Source organism: Hemiscyllium ocellatum, chromosome 21 (genome assembly GCF_020745735.1).
Source record: "Hemiscyllium ocellatum isolate sHemOce1 chromosome 21, sHemOce1.pat.X.cur, whole genome shotgun sequence".
Classification (NCBI taxonomy): Eukaryota; Metazoa; Chordata; class Chondrichthyes; order Orectolobiformes; family Hemiscylliidae; genus Hemiscyllium; species Hemiscyllium ocellatum.
In genome coordinates this window covers 49,361,874-49,382,958 of record NC_083421.1, presented here as the reverse complement: position 1 = coordinate 49,382,958, position 21,085 = coordinate 49,361,874, and the positions used below count along the sequence as shown (strand labels likewise).

The window sequence follows — 21,085 nt, the reverse complement described above, 5'->3', positions numbered from 1 at the left end:
GTCACCTGTGAGACAGAGCAGGTCCATGCTGTATGTGCTGCAGAGCCACCAGCTCATGTGGAGTGTTGTCTTTAAAATAAACCAGTGACGGCGCAGTCAGCCCCTCTCTGTAACACAGAAACCTATGAAGCTCAAGTCTAAGTATCCTCTTTGGGGATGGCCCCAGCCCCCGGAGCATGGAGGAAAAACATCCAGGTGAGTTTTTTAATAACACTCGAAGATAGCTTCCTGACAACATCACTGATACTAGCTTTACTCACTGGCTTGAAATTCTACCTATTGTCTGTGATAGGATTTGAACACAGATTGTTCATTCTAGTCTCCTCAGTAGCTTCACCACCACAACATCATCTCCCCAAGAATAGGCAGTGAACATAAGGCACTAATAACCGAAGAAGTATTTTAAATGTCGACACATTGAGACAAAGGTTTATACAAGTCTTCATGACTGTGAAAGGGCTTATAATTGACAAGGCATTTAGTTCCTGGCAGTAACCATTCACAAATAGGTTTTGTTCACTGTGGAGTAACCTAATGGAGAGTCTCTGAGCTTCAGCCTTTTATTTAAATGAAGGTGCTCAGTAACAGCACTGTGCTTGCACAAGAACTGCTGACTCTTCATTTTATTAAAGAATCTGGACATCTTGCATTCCATTTAATGATTAAAGTGCCTCGAATTTTCAGCTTTGTCTGGAATATGCATTCTCCCCAGGCCCCGGCATCACAATGCTGTATCTTTGTCTATAGTTAATCGTTCTGACGTTATAGTCAGTTTATGCGTGACTTGCAAAATTGGCCACCATAACAAGCACAGGAAAGAGAAGAGAGGGTATTGGGGATTTTTAAAATCTTGTTTTCCTCACGTGTTACTTTGGGCAGCTGCATGTTGATTTCCTATTGCATTCCATGTGTTATGGACCAGGCCAGACCCCCTCAAACCACTGTAAGAAAGTAGCTCTGAGCCTAACTTTTCCCGTTGTTTTAAACAGATGTAAGGGGAATACTCCAGGAGCAACGCAGCTGGTCAAACCACTCAGTTTTAAACAAAGCAATTTATTTACATGCAAACAAAAGAAAACCAAATTTAAAATAACACAACTATTTAAAAATCTAATCAACACAAAAGCACAACTCAATAAAGAGCTGTTCCGATTTCTTGTAACATCCCATAAATTCAAAGACAGGTTCTTACAGGAGAGAGATTTCAGAGAGAGAGAGAGAGAGAGAGAGCCAGAAAACCCCTGTTGATGCAGGGGCCCTTCTTCCCAGCTGCTTTTTTTGACTATCAGCATCAAACAGACTGCTTTCTAACACCAAACCAGGAAAACCCCTGAACTGGGAGAACTGGCCACTCCTCTCTCATTGGACAAATGTTTAAAAAATAACTTAAAAGCCTTCTCGAGTAGCTATTTCCAGAAGTATTGGAACCTCCGTCTTTACAAAAAAAGCCAAGGACAATATAGCCTTATTAAAGGGGCACTTTATCACACATGAAGCTCACTAAACTGCAATAGCTCTAACCTTCATCATTCTGACAACTCCCTTACACTGTGATCACTGAAACAAGGGAAAGCTCATGATAACCAAATGGTAATGTATCGGGTATCTATCTAATATATCCAACGTGCCAAGGGATTGGATTCCGCTGGGAAACTTGGGAACATTTTGTTGCAATATCATAGAAACTGGGTTCACTGCAAACCATTTCTGTGTCCACCAGGTTATAATTTAAAATTTTTCTCACTTAACAGTGGCAGAGATGTTATGTGACTATCACATTTCTGTGAAGCACCAGTAAACAATACTAGGAGTAATAGTGACAATTAAATATTCATTGGTGCCATCAGGAAATACCATCTAGAATTTGCCAGCTGTAAAGACAAGTCAGTGTTCAAGAGGTTAAGGTTGAAAGACTGATTCACACTTCCTGATTAATGTTGGTCCTGTCCGAGGCCAGTGCACTCTCTAGCAGCCCAAAACAGAATCGGAGACATAGTAACCAATAGGTCAGTGTGGTTAGGCATGAAAACAAAATCATCCTGCTCTGTTTCTGCAGTAGAAAATGTTTCTTTCATTCCATGCTCAGAAGGCCAGGCAGCATCAATGAAGTCGAGTGAGTCACACCAATATTCTGATGGTCTAGGGTTGTGGTGTTGGACTCTGTGGAAAACCCAACAAAGCTGACTCCGAGTGAAGTGCCTTAGAAATGGATGGGCAATAGCTCTAGGCCTGGAACCCTTCCCAAGAGTCAGAGGATTTGGAGGATGCTCAGTCACTTAAACTTAGTAATTACCCTGGAAACGTTAAGGGTTTAACAAGCTCACCTAACTCCTGGGTAACTGTTAAACCAAGCCCTGGACTCACCATTGGCCCCCATTGCTGTAGACCCTCACACCCCTATTCCCCCAGCTGTGACACAGCCGTCTGATCAGAAACCAAATCCCCTCAACTCAACAACATGCTCTCAGCCCAGCACACTGGACCCAAAGTGAGCCCCCCCACCACCACTCTGCCCCTGCCCCCAATCCAATCCGACCTCTCCTATCCCTCTACTACAGGGTCTGAACCCCACCCCACCTCTACGTGAAATGATATTTCCTCCCCCCCCACCAATCTGAAATTCCCACCCCTCCATCTACCATTCCCAGTGCCAGACCCTTGTTCACTCACCCCCACCCTCTCCCACCTTCCTGCAGCTGAAAGGCTCCCAGTCTGATCCTAGACTGCCCTTAGTCTTCACACTCTGACCTACCCTAAACACTCATTCGTTGACACCCTTGCACAACCTCACCTGCCTTGCACCCTATACCTCTTAACCTGCCCTCCCTCAGTAGCCTTCAGAGTGCCCACTGGGCATTTTAACTGCAGAATGCAGCTCTGAGTGCTGTGAAAGGGGAGATGGTTTTCACCTGCCTCACCGGCAGAGATGTGTCCTGATCAAGTGCCAGTAACTCACTGAAATGCTAACCCATGGGCTTCTCAAGTGCCCTATCCAGAGAGACCCTGAAACCGCTGCAGCCACTGGAGGAGAGTTGGAGACAGCCAGTGGAGAACTAGGATGGAGAACAGCAATGAGCATCCGTACAAATATACAATGTAGATTCAGGAATAGTCTATTCAGCCCATTATACCTGCTCCATTGTACAAGACACTGATCTGATTCTGGTCTCAACTCTACTTTCCTGTCATCCAGAGACCCAGGCAATGTCCAGGGGATCTGGGTTCAAATCCTGCCACAGTAGACAGTGCAATTTCAGTCCAATAAAATCCTGAAATGAAGAGTCCAACAATGACCATGAATTTATTGTAGACATCTGTTCACTAATGTCCTTTCAGGAAGGAAATTATCATCCTTACCTGGTCTGGCCTACATGTGACTCCAGACCTACAGCAATGTGATCGACTCTTTCCTGCCCCCGGGCAATTAGGGATGGGCAATAAATGCTGTCCGAGCCCATAACACCTCATCCCATGAATGAATTTTTAAAAATTGTGGAGGTCCTAAACTCTGGAATTGTATTGCGAAACCTTTTTGCCTCTCCACTTCTCTCTCGACTTTTTTCAACAATGGTTTGGAGATGCCGGTGTTGGACTGGGGTATACAAAGGTAGCAATCACGCATTACCAGTTTATAATCCAACAGGTTTATTTGGAAGCATTAGCTTTCAGAGTGCTGCTCCTTCAACCACCTGATGAAGGAGCAGCACTCCGAAAGCTAGTGATTCCAAATAAACCTGTTGGATCATAACCTGGTGTTGTGTGATATTTAACTTTCTCAACAATCTACCACTTTGGACAAACTGTTGGTCACCTGCTGTAATATCACTGCTGGCCTGGTAGAAAGGACACTTTATTGTACTAATGATACTACGTCAATGTTGATTAGTGTTGTATAATAAAACGTGTACGTTCTTTTCTTTAATCTTTTATCAAAATAAGTTACCTACTGTGACTCTGTCTTCTGAATAGCATTCAGAGATCAGCTTTCGTCATAAATGGAACTCTACAAGAAATATAAACTGATTACAAAACTATCGACCTATTACTTTGGCCGACTGCAATACCTGATCTGAATGTCACTGAACAGAGGAAACATTGTGATCGCATATTAGAAAAGATTAAAACATGACTCAAAGTGAAGGCAGAAATTCAATCTGTAAAACAGTTTGAGCGTTCTTGTTGTGATTTATTATAATCATCATCTACTTGATTGAATTACTGTCTTTTAACTCCTTGCCAGCCACCTAGTATACTGTATACAATCCAGGAGTACTGCGGCTCTCCAGTAAGAGTTCTGTTGATTCTTTTTTGATCACATAAACCATATTTACATATGAGGGCTTTGACTGTGCAGAGCCCATTGACTGCCAAGGGGCCTGTACTGCACTGTAATGTTCTAAGTTAAGGAGTGGGCAGATATCAGGCTTTTGATTACTTCTCTGGGGCCTGAAAGAGCATTTCGCTCCCCCAGTACGCCTCAAAAGCCATTTCAAGAATGCATCTTGACACATTTTCCTGAGCAGAAATACAGGGAGGGCCATGAGGAAGACTTTTACTGCACACAACAACTGCCAATAACTTGGAACTCGTTATCTTTAAAGGTGGTGGAAGCAGAGACAATGAGTTATGTCAAAAGCAAATTGGACTTAAGGGAAATAAACTGGCAACATCTACTGGGGAAATGGGACTGATTGGATTGCTTTACAGACAGACAACAATGACTCAATGGGCTTAATGGCTTCCTTCAATGCAATACAGAGGAACCTCAATTATCTGCCATTGAATTAACCGAATTTTGGATTATCTGAACAAGACCACAGGGTCCAGATGCTTGGCTAATTATGTTATCCAGCATTCAATTATCCAGCATTCGATTAACCGAACAAAATCCTTCCCGCCTATGTCCTTTCGATAATCGAGGTTCCTCTGAGCATGTGACTGGATAGACTCAAGCCCCACCTCTATCAGATGTACTGTGCTCTGTAAGATTCTGGTCTGGGAGTCACAGATTGCCTCAAAAAAGAGGGGTTGGTTATAAAGTAGTTTTTAAAATAGGTTCTGGTTTACATATGATATGCCAAAAAGACTGGAAAGACTTTCAACCCACAGCAGATAAGAACGTTGGCCTGGTCGCAGATTGGACAAGTGCATGAATGAAGCAAATCCCCAAGGGCAGAGGTGTCAGTCTCATTTATTCTCATCTTCTTCAGCTAACCAGAGTGTTAGGCCAGAGACAGCACTTTGTCACCTCAAGAAACCTCATTTTTCTGAAGATATTATTCCTCTTGAAGTCCCTTCCTACATCTTATTTCTGGTAGACATGCGCCCATGGTTAATTCATGGATCCGTTAGCAAGGGACAGATATTTAAGGTACACACAACCTCTTGCTTCCTGAGTCCAGTGCCACAGCTCTCCACCTTGTTATTCCCTGGGAGTCTCCGTATATTCAAGCTCAGCATTCCAGACAGTCATGGCTGATCAATTTCCAGTAAGTTTCGTGTGTCCCAATTTTTTCTTTGAATTCACTCACGGGATGTGGGTATTGCTAGCTGGTCAGCATTTATTATCCGTTCTCAATTCCCCTTGAGAAATAGTGGTAAGCTGCCTTCTTGAACTGCTGCAATCCATGTGCCCTTAGGAAAGAAATCCCAGGATTTTGACCCAGTGACAATGAGGAAACAGTGATACATTTGCAAGTCAGGATGGTACATGGCTTGGAGAGGAACTTGAAGGTGGCAGTGTTCCCATGTGTCTTCTGCCCTTGTCCTTCTAGATGGAAGTGGTCTTGGGTTTGAGAGGTGTTGTCTGAGGATCTTTGGAGAATTTCTGCAGTGCATCCTGTAGATAATACTCAATGCTGCTATTGAATGTCAGTGGTGAAGGGAGTGGATGCTTGCGGACGCTATGCCAATCAAGTGGCTGCTCTGTCCTGGATGGTGTCAGGCATCTTGCGTACTGTTGGGGGCTGCATCCATCCAGGCAAGTGGCGAGTACTCTGTCACACTCCTGATTTGTGCCTTGTAGGATTTGTGCTTTGAGGAGTCGAGGTGACTTACTCATCACAGTATTTTTAGCCTCTGACCTGCTCTTGTCGCCATTGTGTTTATATGGCAAGTACACTTGGGTTTCTGGTCAATGGTAATCCCAAGGATGTTGATAGTAGGGATTCAGTGATGGTAACACCATTGAATGTGAAAGAGCAGTGGTTAGATTGTCTCTTATTGAAGATGCTGAAAATGTGTTGCTGGTTAAAGCACAGCAGGTCAGGCAGCATCCAAGGAACAGGAAATTCGACGTTTCGGGCATAAGCCCTTCCTGATGAAGGGCTTATGCCCGAAACATCGAATTTCCTGTTCCTTGGATGCTGCCTGACCTGCTGTGCTTTAACCAGCAACACATTTTCAGCTCTGATCTCCAGCATCTGCAGACCTCATTTTTTACCCTCTTATTGAAGATGGCCTGGCATTTGTGTGGCACATATGTTACTTGCTACTTGTCAGCCCAAGCCTGGATATTGTCCTGATCTTGTTACATTTGAACATGGATTGCTTCAGTATCTGAGGGGTAGAGGGGAATCCAAGTCTGAGAAGCAATTTGAATGGCTAAAACTGAGGATTGAGGGGAAAGAAAAGCATTGAGGATGAGGTCAAAGGGTTGCAAAGCCATTCCTTCATCAGAGGCCCAGGCATGCCCTTTCTGAGACATACTAACTGCAGTGTGGGGCAGGTTGCCACCTTCTGGTGATATGGTGCCTCACATTTGTGTGTGGTTAGCCCTGGCAGGCACCAACTTGGCATAAAGCCTGGGCTCATGCCAGGAGGATTTTTGAGCTATTGTTAGGCCAGAGAAGAAGGAAGACTTTTTTTTTAACCCTGGCCCCAATTACATTATATTTGACCTGGGAATAATTGACCACAACAGTAAATATTTAAAACAGAAAACCTATTCATTTCTCTTACAGTATGTCTGCAGTAGTGAGTAGAGTTGATTGTCTCTTGATTATGTCGCTTGATTAAACTTAAAAATATAAGCCAAAAGTGTTAATTTAGCCTGAGCAGTGTTTTGTTGAGGAATAAGACTGTGCTCTTTTCTGGATCTGTAGATTGAAAGAAGCAAAAATGGCCTTCAATAGAGTGATATGCCCTTCTTGTTGGATGTGGGAGTTTAGGGAGTTGAGGATTATATCTGCAATAAATGCTGTTGGTTGCGAATCCCATCAGATTGAATGGTTTGATTGGAGAGAGAGAGGCAATGAGGAATTGACAAGAGCAAGGGATTGTGATGGATGGCAGTTACAGGATGGAAGAAAAGTCTCAGATACAGCCACAGAGAGGGGTTATATCCAGGAAGGGTAAGAGAGATAGGCTGGTAGTGCAGGAGTCTTCCGTGGCTATCCCCATTTCAAACAAGTGTGCTGTTTTGGAAAATGTAGGGGGTTGATGGATTCTCAGGAGAATGTAGCACGAACAGCCAAGTTTCTGGTATCAAGACTGGTTCTAATGCAATGAGAGGTACATTGGGTTCCAAGAGATCAATTGTGTTAGGGGAACTCTCTAGTCTGAGGCACAGACAGACATTTCTGTGGCCAGCAGCGAAAAATCAGAATGGTGTGAGGGAAATAGTGAGGAAAGACATCAATCTGAGACTGCTACAGTTGAGAACAGAAGCGAGTCAAACAGTCAGGGCAGGCAGGGACAAAGCAGAGAACAAGGTGGGACTGATAAACTGCATTTATTTCAATGCAAGAGGTCTACCAGGGAAGGCAGATGAACTCAGGGTATGGTTAGGAACATTGGACTGGGATATCATGGCAATTACAAAAACGCGGCTCAGGGATGGGCAGGACTAGCAGCTTAATGTTCCAGGATGCAGATTCTCCAGGAAGGACAGAAAGGGAGGCAAGAGAGGATGGGGGGTGTCTTTTTTGATAAGAGATAGCATTATAGCTGTGCTGAGGGAGGATATTCCTGGAAATACATCCAGGGAAGTTATTTGGATTGAACTGAGAAATAAGAAAGAGATGATCACCTTATTGGGATTGTATCTAATAGTCAGCAGGAAATTGAGAAACAAATTTATCAGCGGTCTCAGTTATCTGTAAGAATAATAGGGTGATTATGGGAGGGGATTTTAACTTATTAAACATAGACTGGAACTGCCAGAGTGTTAAGGGTTTAGATGGAGAGGAATTTGTTAAGTGTGTACAAGAAAATTTTCTGATCCAGTATGTGGATGTACCTACCAGAGAAGGTGAAAAACTTGACTTACTCTTGCGAAATAAGGCAGGGCAGGTGATTGAGGTGTCAGTGGGGGAGCACTTTGGGGCCAGTGACCATAATTCTATTCATTTTAAAGTAGGGATGAAAAAGGATAAACCAGATCTAAAAGTTGAAGATCTAAATTGGAGAAAGGCCAATTTTGACGGTATTAGGCAAGAACTTTCAAAAGCTGATTGGGGCAGATGTTCGCAGGTAAAGGAATGGCTGGAAAATGGGAAGCCTTCAGAAATGAGACAATGAGAGTCCAGAGACAGTATATTCCTGTTAGGGTGAAAGGAAAGACTGTTAGCTATAGGGAATGCTGGATGACTAGAGAAATTGAGGGTTTGATTAAGAAAAAGAAGGAAGCACATGTCGGGTATAGACAAGATAGATCGAGTGAATCCTTAGAAACATTTAAAGGCAGTAGGAGTATAATAATAGGGAAATCACTAGGGGAAAACAGGGACATGAGATAGCTTTGGCAAAAAGAGTATCCAAAGGGTTCTTACAAATACATTAAGGCCAACAGGGTAATTAGGGAGAGAATAGTTAAGGTGGCCTTTGTGTGGAGCCACAGGAAATGGGGGAAATACTATGGAAAAGGACATGGAAGATATAGAATGTAGGGAAATAGATGGTTACAACTTGCAAAATATACAGCTTGCATATTACAGAGGAGGAAGTGCTGGATGTCTTGAAATACATAAAAGTGGATAAATCCCCTGGATCTGATCAGGTGTACCCTTGAACTCTGTGGGAAGCTAGAGAAGTGACTGCTGGACCCCTTGCTGAGATATTTGTGTCATTGATAGTCACAGTGAGATGTTGGAAGACTGGAGGTTGGCTAACGTGGTGCCACTGTTTAAGAAGGGTGGTAAGGACAAGCCAGGGAACTATAGACTAGTGAGCCTGATGTTGGTGGTGGGCAAGTAGTTGGAGGGAATCCTGAGGGACAGGATGTACATGTATTTGGAAAGGCAAGGACTGATTAGGGATAGTCAACTTGGTTTTGTGCATGGGAAATCATGTCTCACAAACTTAATTGAGTTTTTTGAAGTAGTAACAAAGAGGATTGATGAGGGCAGAGCGGAAGATGTGATCTTCAGTAAGGCGTTCAACAAGATTCCCCATGGGAGACTGATTAGCAAGGTTAGATCTCATGGAATACAAGGAGAACTAGCCATTTGGATACAGAACTGGCTCAAAGGTAGAAGACAGAGGGTGGTGGTGATGGAAAGTTGTTTTTCAGACTGGAGGCCTGTGACCAGTAGAGTGCCACAAGGATCGGTGCTGGGTCCACTATTTTTCATCATTCATATAAATGATTTGGATGTGAGCATAAGAGGTATAGTTAGTAAGTTTGCAGATGACACCAAAATTGGAGGTGTAGTGGACAGTGAAGAAGGTTCCCTTGGATTACAACAGGATCTTGACCAGATGGGCCAATGGGCTGAGAAGTGGCAGATGGAGTTTAATTTAGATAAATGCAAGGTGCTGCATTTTGGGAAAACAAATCTTAGCAGGACTTATATACTGAATAGTAGGGAGTGTTACTGAACAAAAAGACCTTTGAGTGCAGGTTCATAGCTCCTTGAAAGTGGAGTCGCAGGTAGATAGGATAGTGAAGAAGGCGTTTGGTATGCTTCCTTTTATTGGTCAGAGTATTGAGTACAGGGGTTGGGAGGTCATGTTGCGGCTGTACAAGACATTGGTTAGGCCACTGTTGGAATATTGCGTGCAACTCTGGTCTCCTTCCTATCGGAAAGATGTTGTGAAACTTGAAAGGGTTCAGAAATGATTTACAAGGATGTTGCAGGGTTGGAGGATTTGAGCAATGGGGAGAGGCTGAACAGCCTGGGGCTGTTTTCCCTGGAGTTTCGGAGGCTGAGGGGTGCCCTTATAGAGGTTTATAAAACCATAAGGGCCATGGATAGGATAAATAGACAAAATCTTTTCCCTGGGGTGGGGGAGTCCCGAACTAGAGGGCATAGGTTTAGGGTGAGAGGGGAAAGATATAAAAGAGACCTAAGGGGCAACTTTTTCACTCAGAGGGAGGTATGTGTATGGAATGAGCTGCCAGAAGAAATGATGGAGGCTGGTTTGATTGCAACATTTAAAAGGCATTTGGATGGGTATATGAACAGGGTGGGTTTAGAGGGATATGGGCCAAGTGCTGGCAAATGGGACTAGATTGGGTTGGGAAGTCTGGTTGGCGTGGACAAATTGGACCGAAGGATCTGTTTCCGTGCTGTACATCTCTATGACTCTGCAATCAGCACCACCGGGACAGTTCATCAAAAAGTGTAAGGTAAAAATAAAAATCTAAGTTTTGATTTGAGCAGCGCTGATGTGACCATGTGCTTGTTTGTGAGTCTGTTAGTGACTGGTCCTTGCTGCACTGAATGTAAAAGAGTAGCAACAGCAGCTTCACACACTGTGTTTACTAAATTCAAAAATCAATTTCCCTGACATTTTAACATGGCATTTGAATCTATGGGCATGTAGCGTTCGCTTAGCTCAGGCTCTCTCTCCGCAGTATGCAGGAGATGTATTTGTGCCACAATTGCTTGTAACATTTACGATGAGATCCTCGATTGGTTTGATGACCTCAGAATAACCCCAATGAAAAAGGCTGCAAACATGCCATCTGGGGTTTGAATGTCTCGCTGTTCTGGATAAGAGTCAGAAGTAATATTACAAGCTTGTTACAGACTCTTTATGAATGGGCTGGTGTTCTGCACTGTTACCTAAATGACATTAACAGCAACTTGTGAAAGTACAGGCCTCCACCAAGATAAAGTTGCTGGAATCCTATTGAGCCATAGGGCTTCTTTCTATTAAAGAGAGAGATAACTGGTGATTGTTTAACCTGAGTGTTACCACCCCTCAGGTGAGGGGGGATGTTGAGTGGTGAGTCCTTCATCTAACCTCAGCTGGTACAGGAATTCAGGCCACACTTCGCATCATGCTGCATCGCAAAACAGCTGTCCAGCAAACTGAGCTAGCCAACTCTCCCTTTTACATAAGAAGGGAATAAGTCATTAACCTCCTCATGCCTATTACCCTAGTCATTTAGATTGTGACTAATCTATAGCTTCGCTTCATTTACCAGCTTCTGCTTTTCCTCAGTGAAAGTATATTGTAGGCCTTACATCCCAACAATTGGCTCATCAAATCAAGGAACATGTTCCTACAGTTGTCCATGCTAGGCTGCCTACAAACCATACTTGACCAGTCCACCCTTGTGGAATGCAAACATCTACTGTTAGATGTGATTCAATAGTTGGGCTGCACTTACTGACCAAACAGAGTGTGCTAACAGCTACAGGATCATCCAATTTAGAATAATTAATCATAGACTGATTGTGAAAACCTGTACTCTGAAGACAGAAACGGTGTGCTCGAGCCTTGTGGCTTTATGGAAGAATCTAGCAGCTTGTGGAGATAATAATTCCTGTCACTTTCTTCATGGCAATGCCACTGCCTTTCAGAGTCAACTTGCTGACTCATCCTTGGTGGGAGAAATTGTTGTACTTGTGCCATTTTTGCATTTGTCCTGATGAGCACAATTTCATCCTTCAAGACTCAATATAATTCTGGTGAAACTTCACTTCATTAGCTCCAGATCCAGTGTATCTTTCCTGAGATGCGGTGATCAGAAATGAATCTTGCACTCCAGGTGAGGTCTCACCAGTGCTCAGTACAATATGTCACTTCTCACTTTTCCATTGAAAACTCCCTTGAGATAAAGACTGGCAGTCTGTTCAGCTTTTTGACATTTTGTACCAAAGCTTTGTGGAATCTGTTCATCTGGGCAGTAAAGTCCTTTTGGCCATCTGTAATTGCTCACTTTTATGAAGCAATTCTAGTTTGCTTCTCAAAAATCTCACAGGGTGACCTCCAGCTTCAATAAGTGTGCCCACTCTAGACTCATAGTGACCTGGTATCTGAGAATGACCTTTCACCGTACTGGCACCCATCCTCCTGAAAACCAGATCCTGCCAAGGTTACACTGAAGGACTTCATTGTTCCTCAAACTAATCGGATTCCTCATCTCTACTCCACCTGTATCTTGAGAACTTGGCATTTTCCATTTTTAGATTAACTTTGCATGAAGCTCATTGGCAATGGAGTAAAAATATTTTAAGATCTGGTGAATTGCCTTGATCTGTGCTATTGAACATCTTTTCTGGGTTTCCCTCACTAATGGAAATCCCAGCATCCCATTTCTCTTTTATATGAGCCCCAAGAAATGATCAGGCAAAGGGGTTTCTGTGGCTTAATGTAAAAACCATGTATTCAAACAGATTGTGAACCTGCTAATGATCTCATCCTCACATGTTGGTTTCATTAACATTCAATCTCAGGTGTTAACACTGGTGCTTAGCTCAGCTGGAGGTCAGCCGGTTTGTGAGATGGAGTGATGCCAACATTGCATTCCATTCTCATACTGGCTGACGTTACCTTGAGGCTCTGGCTTCTCAACCTCACCTGAAGCACAGTGACCCTCAGCTTAAACTTGTAACTAGTTGTTTTCTCTCTCTCTCTCTAACGGTCCTCAGGGATTATGGTGGCCTCCATGTTGAGTTTTATGAAATTCCAGACTGAAAAGTTAAATAGAAGTGTTGCTGTGGAAAGTACATACTTGCAATTTGAGATAGTAGGTGAGGTCATACAGATGAACGAAAACTACCCAATTCTTCCTATTGCCCCAGCCCGATTAAAGGAAATATCAAAATTCTAAACCAATTGGCTCACCTCATGTGACAAGAAGGTGAAATAGTGGGGACATTAGAGCTGAAAATGTGTTGCTGGAAAAGCGCAGCAGGTCAGGCAGCATCCAAGGAACAGGAAATTCGACGTTTCGGGCATAAGCCCTTCATCAGGAAGGGCTTATGCCCGAAACGTCAAATTTCCTGTTTCTTGGATGCTGCCTGACCTGCTGCGCTTTTCCAGCAACACATTTCAGCTCTGATACTCCAGCATCTGCAGACCTCACTTTCTCTTAGTGGGGACATTAGTCAAGATGCCTGTTGGTTTTAATATTTAGTTGACGCAATAGTAGCTTGTTGGCATAAAAGATGATAACAATCAGCATCAGATCAACCCTGCTTTCAAATGAACATCAAGGGTCCTTATCATTGTGACAAGAAGGAGATTTTTTTCTTTTGCTGCTGTTGGAATGTACAAGAATAGTTTATTTGGAAGTCAGTCCCCCAAAAAAATAGAACTCACTTGTGTTTCTGACAAAACAGGAGGTGGATTTTCAATCCCTGCGAGCAGGTGAGTTTGCAGTAGGTTTAAATCTCATCTCTAATCTGCCAAAAACGTTCTGCCAATCCAAATATAATTTCAGACATAGCATTGGTAAAGTTGTTCTGCTGTTATAATTCCATTAATCTAAGGCAACTCTGTTTCACGATGTTGACTGTGCATTAAACAAAATCAGATTTGCTGAGAATTTACTTTTCAGAATGAACATTCAGTCACAGCTAACAATTACTGGGCAGAGAAAAGATTGATGTATCCCTGACTTACGTTGCCTCAGCAAAGAGGAGTCTGACTATTCGTGTTTCTCCCCAGTTAGAGTAACACATTGCAGTAAGTGTTGGCCCAGTTGATTTTCCATTCATACTTGTACATTACAAACTGACTCCATCATAAAGTCATTCTGAAATATTTCTGTTTGGAGTTGTTTTGCTGTTATTGTCACAGCAACAGAACACCTACACCCTTCACCCCACGTAAGCATCTGCAAGCTCTTCACTTGCTTGAGTTTTTTCTTAATGAGGGTGATAAGTAGAATTATAGAACAGAGCTTTTAGATTCCACTTATTATTATGAAAAACAATTATTTTGTGATTTGATTCAAGTGTTTGAATTAATTGAGATTAAAACTATATTCAAAACTGTAAGGTTTTTGTGAAAATGCAAAGTGGGGGGGCAGGAGTGATGCCGAGCTGTGATGGGGAGAGATCCTGTTCACACAATCCTCCTAGGATTAAAATCTCCACATTCACAGCTGTAACTACAAGGTAAAGAAATCTGTCATTCCATGTTATGTAGCCTTACAATGTGTGCAGACACACACTCACAAAGCACACACACACACACACTGTCAGTTCCTGTGGGGTGATATTTCACACAAGTTAGAGGTGTTTTTGACTCCTTCCTGTGGAAAATACCATCCTGTGTTCAGTACCCACTGAGTGACTGCACCCACATGGCATGGATCAGAGATACTCAACATTGGCAAATGCAAGTAGGACTGTAAGACACAGAATTTATAACAAAAGATTACAGTGTCATGAAACTGAAATGATATATTGACCAAATCTGGATTGTTAAGTCTTTCATCTTTTAGAATGGATTGCAAGTTTTAGTTCATTAATATGTAAATCCCAGAACTTCTTTTAAATCACATTCTCGAGGTAACTTAAGGTTTTATAACAAAAGGTGGCATCTCAGCTCAATGTATTAAAGGTGTGAAGGCAGAGTCTGTTTATATCCCAATCTTGAGTCAGACTGGTTCTATTTTCAAAGTGGAATTTACAAACTATCACATGGATTGACTGCCTGCAGATTGTGCATCTTTTGAGCAAAATAGGACATATCTGTAAATATAATTCTGCAAAAACAAATTCACCCCGTAGACTTATATGGATGTGTGTGCACATGCATGAGAGAGAGAGAGTGAGTGTGTGTATGTGTGCGTGTGCACACACACTCACAAGTCTATGGGGTGAATTTATATTTGCAGATACGTTCTATTTTGCTCAAAAGATGCACAATCTGCAGGCGGTCAATCCATGTGATAGTTTGTAAATTCCACTTTGGAAATAGAACCAGTCTGACTCAAGATTGGGATACAGACAGACTCTGACCTCACACCTTTAATACATTGTCTGAGCTGAGATGTCACCTTTTGTTATAAAACCTTAAGTTATCTCAGGAAGGTGACTTAAAAGAAGTTCAGGGATTTGCATATTAATGAACTGAAACTTGCAACCCATGCTAAGAGATGAAAGACATAACAATCCAGGTTTGTTCAATATATCATTTCAGTTTCACGACACTGTAATCTTTTGTTATAAAGTCTGTGTCTTATGATTTTATACTCCACAACCACTTGATGAAGGAGCATTGTTCTAAAAGCTACTGTATCTGAATAAACCTATTGGATTATAAATCTGGTGTTGTGTGATTTTTAACTTTGTCAACCCAGTCCAACACCGGCACCTCCATGTCATGAATTCAAGTTTTTGTTACCTTTAGTCCTTTAAACAACAGTGACTTTACAGAAAATACTGCAAACTCTTGGCAGGGTTGTGTCGTACATTTGGTATTTCTGTTGGCAGTGTGAGAGGGACTGATAATGCTGCTCAGCTCTTGTTCAGAACAGCTAAGTTATCATGGATAGTCGTCGAGGTTAAGTATTTTGTACCTTTGTAGTTGCAGGTTAGAAATCTCAGTTGTTGAGCTTGCCAGGCAGACAATGTCACTGAGTCACTTTCTGAGGGCCTTCATTCCTAATACAGAGTCTCACTTGGTGGGAATGTGTATTGTGAAGTTTGGCTTGTCTGCTCCTATTATACCCATATTCCACCAGATTTGCTGAATTTACACTTACGGATGGTGCCTCAGTTGAGAGATTACAGCCTGATACATTCACTATTGGCAGGCGACCTGTCCCTGGTTGCTGAATCATAAAATAACTCTATTATGGTAACGATTCATAAAATAATCCCACACAATAGAAGTTCATGACTCCAATGACAATAAAAATTTTAAAAGGGGCTAGCAAAATTAAATTCTAGTTAACTGGGTATTAAGCATGCACGTCTTAATGAGGAGTAATGTTGAATATGAGTATTAATGGGCGTCAGCGCAACACAGTGCAATTAAATACTCAGCCGCAGTGTGGTTAATAACACTCAGCCTGTGGATAATTGCAGACCTGTCCTGTCTCTGCGGAAATGATGTGCTGGCTCCAACATGCCACCTTCTGGTTTATGTCGTTCCCTAATGCTGATTATTTCTGAGCTGTTTGTAGCAGGGATGCTGAAACCTGTTCTGAGTGGGCACAATGCTTTCTCATGAATATTGACACCCCCCTTGTGTTGTTAATACTTACATTACCTTGAATTGCCATGTAGGTTTTGGTCCAACAGGTTTATTTGGAAGCACTAGCTTTTGGAGCGTTGCTCCTTCATCGGGTGTCGTCACACCCCTGTCCAACGCCAGCACCTCCAAATCTTGAGTTGCAATGTCACTGAAAAACATGGTGACTGACTCTTTAAGGACTTCACATTAAAAAACACACTGGCTGTTAAGATCATCATGCATTTTACGATTATTTATGTGATTATTATTGTTAAGAGTCTGTTTGATACACCCCCTGCGCAGGGTTGAACAACTTGCTGTAGCTAGATTTTTTCTTTATTACTGAGTGTATGAAGATATACATATCTCTGTCCATACACTGACAGAATGATTGCTGAGATTCCAGATAGTGAACGTTTTGGATATATCCACAATATGGTACACAACGTACCTTCCATCAAGAATGACATTCATTTTCACAGAATTAAAAAGAAGCTATTTGGCCTACAGTGCTGAGGGTCAGCTCCCTGAAAAGCATTGTAAATTACTTCCAGTTGCCTGGTGTTTTTTCAGAGTCAACAAATCATTTCATTATTAATATCTGTCCAATTCCCTTTTTAGATATTAATATTGTGCCTATTTTCATCACCATTATAATCAGGAAATGGTTTATTTGGAGTATTCTGTTAATTTGACACAGAGGGTTTTATTAACATATATTAGTTTTTAAATGATCATTTTAGTTAGTTATCATCACTAACAGTGACACCACGTTAGTAGATAATCTATTTATTTGGTTATGACATTCTATAACACTTAAGAGTCGAGATGAGGAGAAATGTCTTCACCCAGAGAGTGGGGAGCCTGTGAAATTCTCTGCAGCAGAAAGCAGTTGAGATCAAAACATTTAAAGTTTTTAAGGAGTTAGCGTATTGTTCGTAGGGCTAAAAGGATCAAAGGCTATGAGGAGAAAGCAGCAACAGAGAACTGAGTGATTGACCGGTGGAACAGGTGAATAACCTCCTCCTTTTTTCTATGTTTCTATGTTTAATGTAGCAAAGTTGCAAGAATCTGTATGTTAAGAATATGAGTGCCTAGTATAAGAAGTTATCAATCTCACTGGATAACATTGGTAACAATTGGTAACAATTACCAGCCCCCTGTGCCTGATGGGTTGTTGCTAACATTATTGTTCTGGATTAGTGGTGCTGGAAAAGCACAGCAGTTCAGGCAGCATCCGAGGAGCAGGAAAATCGACATTTCGGGCAAAAGCCCTTCATCAGGAATAAAGGCAGAGAGCCTGAAGGGTGGAGAGATAAATGAGAGGAGGGTGGGGGTGGGGAGAAAGTAGCATAGAGTACAATGGGTGAGTGGGGGAGGGGATGAAGGTGATAGGTCAGAGAGGAGGGTGGAGTGGATAGGTGAAAAGGCAGATAGGCAGGTAGGACAAGTCATGGGGACAGTGCTGAGCTGGAAGTTTGGAACTGGGGTGAGGTGGGGGAAGGGGAAATGAGGAAACTGGTGAAGTCCACATTGATGCCCTGGGGTTGAAGTGTTCCGAGGCGGAAGATGAGGCGTTCTTCCTCCAGGCGTCAGGTGGTGAGGGAGCGGCGGTGAAGGAGGCCCAGGACCTCCATGTCCTCGGCAGAGTGGGAGGGGGAGTTGAAATGTTAACACTATTGTGTTTTATTTTAAGGTGAAATTCAGTGGAAACACATTTACAAGATTCCTCTCAGTAACCTCGTTGGAAGAAGCATTGAGCGGCCTCTGAAGTCACCTCTGGTTGCCAAGGTCGTTACCACGCCGACATCTAGTGGAATTGCAGCGATGCCTGTAGCTCACTCACTTTCACTTTCTCGCATGGAGATCAAAGAGATTGCATGCAGAACACGCAAAGAGTTGCTGGGTAAGGGTTGTTCCTGAATGACAAACTGTAGCTCCCCTGTGGTGCTCAAAGCCACTTGACAAGTCGGATTTGACACATTGAATTACCCAACTTGTCTTATCCGTATCTGGCACCTCCCCCAGATTTTGGAGCAGCTGTTAAATTGAGGAATTATAAAGAAGATGCAGTACTGTTCAAAATCAGATTTCTGATAAGGTCATGGGTGTAGATCTGAAACGCAACAGAACAGAACACTGTAACTTACTGGTTACTTAACATGGTTTGTCTGAGCAGACCCTCGTACTGGGGTTTTAGCAGCAGCTGGAGGTTAGCCATTTTAGTTTTCACTTCAATTCTACTCAATTGAAGCAAACACCCTGCTGGTGTCCTTGCGATTGATATTTAGCTTTTAAATCACATTTTCTTCCTCTTTTTCTTCTCTTTCTGTTTATGAATCTCTCACTCGCTCTCTGTATCCCTTTCTCTATCACTTTCTCTTCTCAATCACCTTTCCTTTCCCTTCTTCCCTCTCCTATCTCTCTATTCCCTCTCATTTCTCCATCTTCTCTTTCCCTTTCACTTTCTCTTCCTCTTGCACTCTCTGTTTGAGTGTGCTCCCCCCTATTCGTCATCTTCTAATCTGCCCTCTCTCTGTTGCTCTCCTTAATCTCCTATTTCATCTCTCCTTCTTTCCTTCTCTCTCCCTTTTCATCACTGGCTTTCTTGGATGTGTGGCTCTCGCTATTTTGATTTTTTTTCCCCTTTTATTTCTTTTCACTACTCTTCCTCAACTTCTCTCTCTCTCTCTCACTTTCTCTCTCTCTCTCTAACTTGACCTCCCTCTTCTTTCTGGCTATCTTTCCTCCATCTTGTCTCTCTAGTTTGATACCACTCTTTCTTCTCTCCTGTTTCTCATCACTGTCCCTCCTCTCTCTGTCTCTATTTTGATGTCCCCCTTTTAATCCTCCCCTCTCCCAGCTCTCTCCCCTATCCCTTTGCTTCAGTCTTGGTGAACCAAAGGGCCAACCGGGATTCCTCCTTTTAAAAAGGGTGGTATGGTGGCTCAGTGGTTAGCACTGCTGCCACACAGCGTCGGGGCCTGAATTCGATTCCACTCTCAGGTAACTGCCTGTGTGGAGTTTGCGCATTCACCTGGGTTTCCTCCAGGTGCTCTGGTTCCCCTTCACAATCTAAAGATGCTAAATTGCCCATAGCGTCCAGTAAATTAGGAGAAGCAGCCATAGGGAATACAGGGTAGGGGTAAGATGCTCTTCGGAGGGTCGGTGTGAACTCGATGGGCAGCATGGCCTATTTCCACACTGTACGGATTCTATGATAAACAGCATTGATTGCTGGGGAAGTGTTTTTTTTCAATCCAAGTTTGGCCACAGTGCAGCTCTTGAAAGAGTAGGTTAGAAATTAGCCATAGTCTTAGCAATGCAGACATCAGAGAGATCAAATAGCGTATTATCAAATTCCTTCTTTTCTCTCCGTAGTTAGCTGTACAAATTGATTAAAATAACTATAAATTGTAATATACTGCAAAGGAAGAATTAATTCAGCAGACCTTAACTGTGATTTTCAAATAAGCAGATTATTTCTCAAGATAGAGGGCTTTTTATTTTAGAGGAGGAAACTGAAGCCTAAAACTAATGTAAAACTAATTTGGACTGACCCAAACCTTCTTTCTTCAGTGTGTACCTTTCGGAGGAACAGATGAGTTTAATTGGCCTTCCGCATGGTCTCTCAGCTGGAGTTTCAGCTCAGTTACTGTGCCTATGAAATTCATTCAAAATCAGTCCCTAATCAATGTATTTACCATTGCACAGCTTCCACTTTCAGTAACTGGTCTGCATCCAAATAAACTCTGAAAATTAAGCAATCCAAAGGCACATTTTAGATTATTTTAAATTGTTTTAATTTGCTATGAGAATGACTACAGTTAAGTTAGGAGCAGATGGTTCTGTATTGTTCTTACAACATATTTTTGAGATTTTAAAATCACAGGTGGGAGCGAGAGTGATAAAAAATTTTGTGTTGCTCAGTATCAACAATTGAATGATTTTCAACTGTACTCACCAAACTGCATGCAATCACTGTTCTCAAATAGATCAAGGAATTCTGTTTTAATTTATAAAAACAGTTCAGTCACCTATTTGTTCCGATTCATAGGCGATTTAACATTTAATGACTCACATTTAAACAGATCTTGAGAAAATAAAGATAGATCTCAAAGTGAATGCAGTTTTGAGCCCAAACAGGGTATTGGCACTCAGTTGAGTTTCATGGATGATACAGTGTCTGTGCAGTATGTCCCCACTTAAAGTCACTCTGCTGAAAGTTATTTCACTTTAAGGTCATTAATCAATGAATTGCAAACTATCCATTTAACATTGGGAGAAAGTGAGGACTGCAGATGCAGGAGATCAGAGCTGAAAATGTGTTGCTGGTTAAAGCACAGCAGGTCAGGCAGCATCCAAGGAGCAGGAGAATCGATGTTTCGGGCATGAACCCTTCTTCAGGAATCCGTCTCCATTTAACATTGACAGTTTCACTCTAAGTGTTGTTGGTTCCAAATGTTTTCTTTGTGAATTGCATTCTCAGAAGATCTCTTCTCCAACCGCCTCCCAAACCCAGCACTTCTGTTTTAACCCTCAGACCACCCCTAACTCACAGACCACGCCCTTAACTCTCCTGAGCCTTGCCTTTGCCCCAGGTTTCAGCTGTCTTCCAGGCCTTGCTCCCCAGCTTTGCCTCTTGTCCGGGCCTCATAAGACAGCTTTATTCTGCAGCATTGCTGTTCCTCCTTGAGCCTTGCCTCCTGCCCCCTGCTCT

General features: G+C 42.4%; 1 protein-coding gene across 5 annotated transcripts in view; it reads left to right on the top strand.

Annotated features, from left to right (window-relative positions):
• Positions 1–21,085, top strand: part of garnl3 (GTPase activating Rap/RanGAP domain like 3) — a 444,876-nt gene that overhangs the window by 401,244 nt on the left and 22,547 nt on the right. For all 5 annotated transcript variants that reach the window (XM_060841087.1, XM_060841090.1, XM_060841088.1 and 2 more), the window contains one exon: positions 18,062–18,271. In XM_060841087.1, the coding sequence (XP_060697070.1) occupies positions 18,062–18,271 (210 nt within the window). The remainder of the gene's footprint in view (positions 1–18,061; positions 18,272–21,085) is intronic.